Source organism: Amblyomma americanum, chromosome 2, assembly GCF_052857255.1.
Source record: "Amblyomma americanum isolate KBUSLIRL-KWMA chromosome 2, ASM5285725v1, whole genome shotgun sequence".
Taxonomy (NCBI): Eukaryota; Metazoa; Arthropoda; class Arachnida; order Ixodida; family Ixodidae; genus Amblyomma; species Amblyomma americanum.
The window spans coordinates 42,563,646-42,568,908 of NC_135498.1; the positions used below are offsets into that span (position 1 = coordinate 42,563,646).

A 5,263-nucleotide genomic window follows, 5' to 3' on the forward strand; every position below is an offset into this window, starting at 1 on the left:
CATCCTCGAGGTTGCAGTTCACAATCATTCGTAACAACACTTCGGTGCTTTTGTCTCGGAAACCTCGGAGGCTTGTCTTGTCGCGCGCACTAAGGACACAGTTGTAATCGCCCATAACAATCAGCTGTCTGTCAGTGCGAAGCCGTTCTTCGACGCTTTCAAAAAACGCGGCTCGGTCATTAACCACATTAGGAGCGTAGAGGCAAACAATGCGCCAGTATATGTTACTGAGCGAAAAATCGATGGACACGTGTCGACCCGACAAGCACGAATGATGACCGTGTACATCTATTCCCGGCAACTTCTTAACAAAAAGAATACAGCCAGCCGATGTGCCTACAGCATGGCTAACGACGGCAAAATACCTAGACGTGAAACGTCGCACCATGCTCCCGGTCTCTTCCTCACCATCGACTTTAGTCTCCTGCACTGCCAGTATATCAATATCTTGCTCCGTTATAAGTCTGTACAGCTGGCTTTGTTTTCTTTTACCTGCCAGGCCTCTGACGTTTTTAGGGTGGCGACTTTAAACGGAGTTGCAGAAGCCATTTTAACTTAGGAAGAAGAGACCGAAAGCACGGTGCTTACCTCCCGCGCCTAGCATGTCGCTAGACGATGCCGTCGCCGCCGGTGTCATCCGGCGCGAGCACGTGCTCCTGGTCAGGAGGCGCCTTGTCGCCGCCACGCTTCTCAGCCGGAACTTTTGGGCGCGGTCTCAGACCGGCCCGTCGTGCTTGGGGCGTCTTTGCCGGCGGTTCCCCGACGCTGGGCTCCGCTGCCTTCTCCCCGTCGGCCTTGGTCTCGGCGTGTGGCCGATTCGCAGGTGTAGTCACGCCGACGTTCATGCGGGAGTCGTCATTTTCGTCGTGGCTCTCGCTGGCGGCGTTCCGTTCCACGTGCACGGACAAGCTCGCTCCATCTTTGGGCGTTTCCACAGGCGTCAAAGATGGGTCAGTAGCTGGCGACCCGCTCTCCTGAGCCACAGCCGTGTCGGTGTTGCTACTCGCAACAGCTGGCTGCACCGCCACCCCCTCCGCTTTGCCCGTGTCGTCGGCACCGCTCGCTGCCTCCTCTGCTTCGACGACGTCCATCAGTTCTGCGGAGACGCTCGCTGCTACATGCCCGGTGGCCGACGCGTAGGTACGAACGCAGTCAGCCTCCGAGTGTCCATAGCGCCGGCATTTCGAACACCTGGGCACCTTGCAATCGCGGCGAACGTGCCCCGTGCCGCCGCAACGAAGGCACTGCATCGGCCGCCCGGGAACCACCACGAGAGCCAACTCGCCAGTGACTCGTACCTGGTGGGGCAGGTCGTCCACCTTCACACCTGGCTTCAGTTTCAGAAGCACGGTCCTCGTGGTGGACCCCTTCTCCTTCATGCCGGCGACGCGCCAACGCTCCCGGGTGACCTCGGTCACGGTGCCGAACGCCGCGAATGCCGTACGGATGTCCTCGTCGGCGACGCCGTGAAGCATCCAGTGGAGGCGCAGCTTTACCTGGTGGTCTTCTGGATCGAAAACAATGCAGCGGCGTCCCTTGACTTCCAGCTCCTTCGTGGCGGCCAGTTTCTTTGCGGCGTCAGCGGTGCTGAAGGTCACCGCCCACACGTGGTTTATCTGGTACGCCCCCAACGCCACGACGTCGGGGAGCGCACCAGCGTTGGCGAGGGCGTCCCTGAAGTCTTCGACCCTGTAGGGTCTCGCACGCACGTCCCCGTGCAGAAAAACCGTGTTTAAAACCACACGTCCGGTAGGCAGGGTAGGCAGGACGATCTCGTAATCCTTATCAGCGTCGCTGGCAAACCTGTTTCCGCGGCCGGCAACGGCCGCTATCGCCGCTCCGTGGGAGCTCATGATCCTGCGTCCGTCACGCTCGGTGGCCGGAAGTAGAATGACTGCGCTACTTCCTGCGAACGCACATGTAGTCCTGCCTGCACCCTTACGCTAGACGAGGAGAACGCATATGTAGTAGTTCTTGCCTAGCGTAAGGGTGCAGGCAGGGGCTTACTATTTTTCAATATTTTTAAGCTGCCCCAACCCAATATATGTCAAGCGTAAGGAGCCCGTTATACTTAGAGGCACGGGCAGGGACAATATTTTTCGTTCTTTTATGGTCTCACAATAATTTTCTAGCGTCAGGATTCTGGAGAGAGAGTGCGGAAAGGCGTCGAATCAGACGGATGCCTCCCAAATGCCCTCCAGTGTCTCCAGCATTTAAGATTCACAAACAATTGTGTACTTAATCAACATCTTAACCACACAACAGTGACACTAGCAGCAACACCGCGCTAAAGGCGTTCGCCTCGCCGCACTTTACGTCAACTAAGTGCCCCACCCCCTTCCCCTTAATTTTTCGCTATAGCTGAGTCTCACGCTTTGTTTAGTCCATATTCATTTTCTTCTTGTACTGGGGCCATAGAAACGGACAAAATATCAGCTTTGTCGATGACTGGTACGGCCGTTTCCAACGGGCGCCATGAGTGGCAGACATGATTACACCGGAAAACCGCGAACATCTCTCCTCAGCCACCTGCTGCACTGCTGCTGTTTGCCGTACCGGAACCTAAATATTTTGGCCTAAATATTTCCACGAACTGCTGAAGCTCATAGCACAGAAACTAGGGAAAAGGCACTGCGTTTACAACCCCGAAAGGAAAATTTTGCTTCTGAGCTTTTGGAACGCAAGCTGCTACATGCAACTACTCCATAAGTCTGTCGAAAACTGGGAGACAGCTAGGGATGTAAATATGACGTAGGCGAATAAGCGGAGAAAGGAAAGAGAAAGGGCAAGATAAGCAAACTACAAATTTTGGGACAAACAACTGAAGACAAAATAAAGGTTTTGATTCAAACGACGAGCTGTGGCGAGGAATGTCCGAAAAAGTGCAGCTGTAAAGTACTTATTCTTTTAGCTCAGCATGATCTTTGTGATTACTCTCCATTTGCTGCTTTTCAACATCTCTTTGGATCTGCTCAGACATGTAAAGCTTTTTGGTCTTGCTCTTCTAAGTCGGCCCACTACTTGTAACAGGACGTGTGATATTCATCACCTTATCCATTGCTCGCTAATTTCACTGCGCAGTGACGCGAGCATTTGACGCTTAGCGAAGCTAGGAACAAAATGTAGCTAGCTGGGGATTCAGTAATAAATCGGTCGGAGCTGTTTTAATGATTTGAGTCTGTTATGTATTGTGGCTTAGCCATGACAGATTGTACCAAGTAGTTTTGTTTTCATTACGCATGATTAAAACATATTCTCCTGCGTGGCTTTGCGCACACTTTTTAATAGCTTTGCTGGACGTTTCCTTACCGGAAAGCACTTAAGTCGTTGTTTGCCGGTGATTGAAGAACTGTGGAAAAGCGAAACAACCGAGCTTCAAAACCAAAGTGATTATTTGTATGTTCTGTTTTTATTATTTTTTCGAACGACGGTTTGATTTCTGCCGCATTCGTTTATCGTTGAATAGCGGAAGCTCTGTAGGGTCAAGAACGAGAGACGTTCTTGACAAATTTTTCACTAATCCGTCGCTTTGTCAGCATCTATACAACAAAGTCTTATCACGTGTTTGTTGTACGGGAACAGTGTCTAATATATGTACAAAATCTCGTGCTCCTTCGCGTGGGCTTGAAGTTGGTCAGTGCTGTCCGTACACAGCTTATAAAAAATTGGCGGTCATTTAGCTCTGGTTAAACCTGTAGTGACGCGATAGCTACAGCTGGCAGAGTGGAACTTGGACACGTGACCGACCACGTGACGAACCACGTGATCAGCCACGCGCCGCGCCGCCGGCAGCTGCTCCGCATCACGTGACCAACCACGTGACAGCGTAGCGGAGCAGCCACAGAGTGGCAGCGCCGCCATATGGTTGCATGCCGCCACAGGGTTGCAGCGCCGCCACCGCCACGGCACCGCCACGGCACCGCCACGCCGAAGGCTCGGAATGCTACCGCAATGTAGCTATCGCTACAAAAAATATATCTGAAATGTCTACAACCCAGGCGTCTCAGATCACGTGGTCATTCGTTCTTACAGGCAACGATATTGTGGTGGGTACAGTACTACAATATTTCTAGGCAATGACAGTAGTAAAAGTTAAAGGAAAAAATGGCAGAGTAGGTGCACTTTGTGCAAGCTGCTGAGAATTAGCACACACTGACGATACGGTTGAAAGGAAAGGAGTGGAGCCTTTCACGAATCTTCGTAATAAGGTTTCCGGTCAAGGCAATTCGTAGAGGAACTACTGTGAAGTAGCTCTGCGTGTAGCCTCCGAGAGGGACGGGAGTGAAGTTATAGGAAGTTTAGAGTTTTGCTTCAACTGCGACGCTTTTAAAACAGAGGTAAGCTTACATAAGCATCCACACGCTAGATTAAATAAAAAAAAACATTCGAAAAAGGTCTGCCTAGTTGGGAGAGGAATTTGTGTTAGAAAGAACGACAAAAAAAAAAAGAACAGCAGGAAACGACGTTTCGGAGCCTACTCCGTTCCTCCATTAGGTGTGACTGCGGGCGAGTTGCAGCTTGCCCTCTCATTTTTTTTTTTGGATGGCGTTCTTTAAAACTTAAATTAAAAAGCCACAGGCCAGAATGAACTTGGATACAAGAGTATCGATTTGGTCATTACAAACCTGTTTTCGTTCGGAGGATTTTCTAAAACATACTGAAGTAGGCCTAACGGCCTCACGGTCTTCCCTTCATAGATTTAACTCCGCACTGCCTTCTGTTAGCCTTCACTGACAGCTCTCTGGATAGAAAGGCTGTTCTCGACTGGCAGTGGTTCCGGGTTCAGACCCCGAAAAATGCTGAAATTTTTCGTTTTTGCAAAGCTGGACGACTTTGTTTTGTAGCCACATCCTTGTGGTCTACTGTCTGTTCTTATAGGGGTTCTTATACCGGTGCAACACAGTGCGAGGCGTTCCCCGCTTAGCTGGCCTTTGCGTGAGTCGGCGAATCTATCCCCCCCCCCCCCCAAAACAAGCTCATGCTGGAAAAAGCCGTAGCTTGTAGGCAGCTACAGACGAACACGTACCCATCCCTCAGCATTTTGCACCTCATGCCGCTCACATTATTCCCCGCCAGTCCTCCGCAAACTCGAAGAAACAACACAGACGCATGACACAGTAAGCATAACAAAACTTACCTTCAGAAGAAGCAACAGCGGGGAGATGTTACGTCCGCTACAAAAGGCCCCGCTTAAAGAACCACCCTTCGTACAGAGCGGCAGGGGATTGCAAGAAAGAGACTCGGACACCGATGCTGTTTTTTT

At 51.2% G+C, this 5,263-nt stretch overlaps 1 protein-coding gene across 1 annotated transcript; it reads right to left on the reverse strand.

The window, feature by feature from the left end:
* Positions 1 to 608: 608 nt before the first annotated feature.
* Positions 609 to 1,879, reverse strand: LOC144119655 (uncharacterized). The gene has a single exon (XM_077652221.1). The coding sequence runs from the start codon at positions 1,851 to 1,853 to the stop codon at positions 609 to 611; it is 1,245 nt and encodes a 414-aa protein (XP_077508347.1). The 5' UTR covers positions 1,854 to 1,879.
* Positions 1,880 to 5,263: the final 3,384 nt, after the last annotated feature.

Bases quoted from the DNA above. Each gene is read 5' to 3' on its own strand.
- LOC144119655 (XM_077652221.1), bottom strand. From the start codon at position 1,853: ATGAGCTCCCACGGAGCGGCGATAGCGGCCGTTGCCGGCCGCGGAAAC.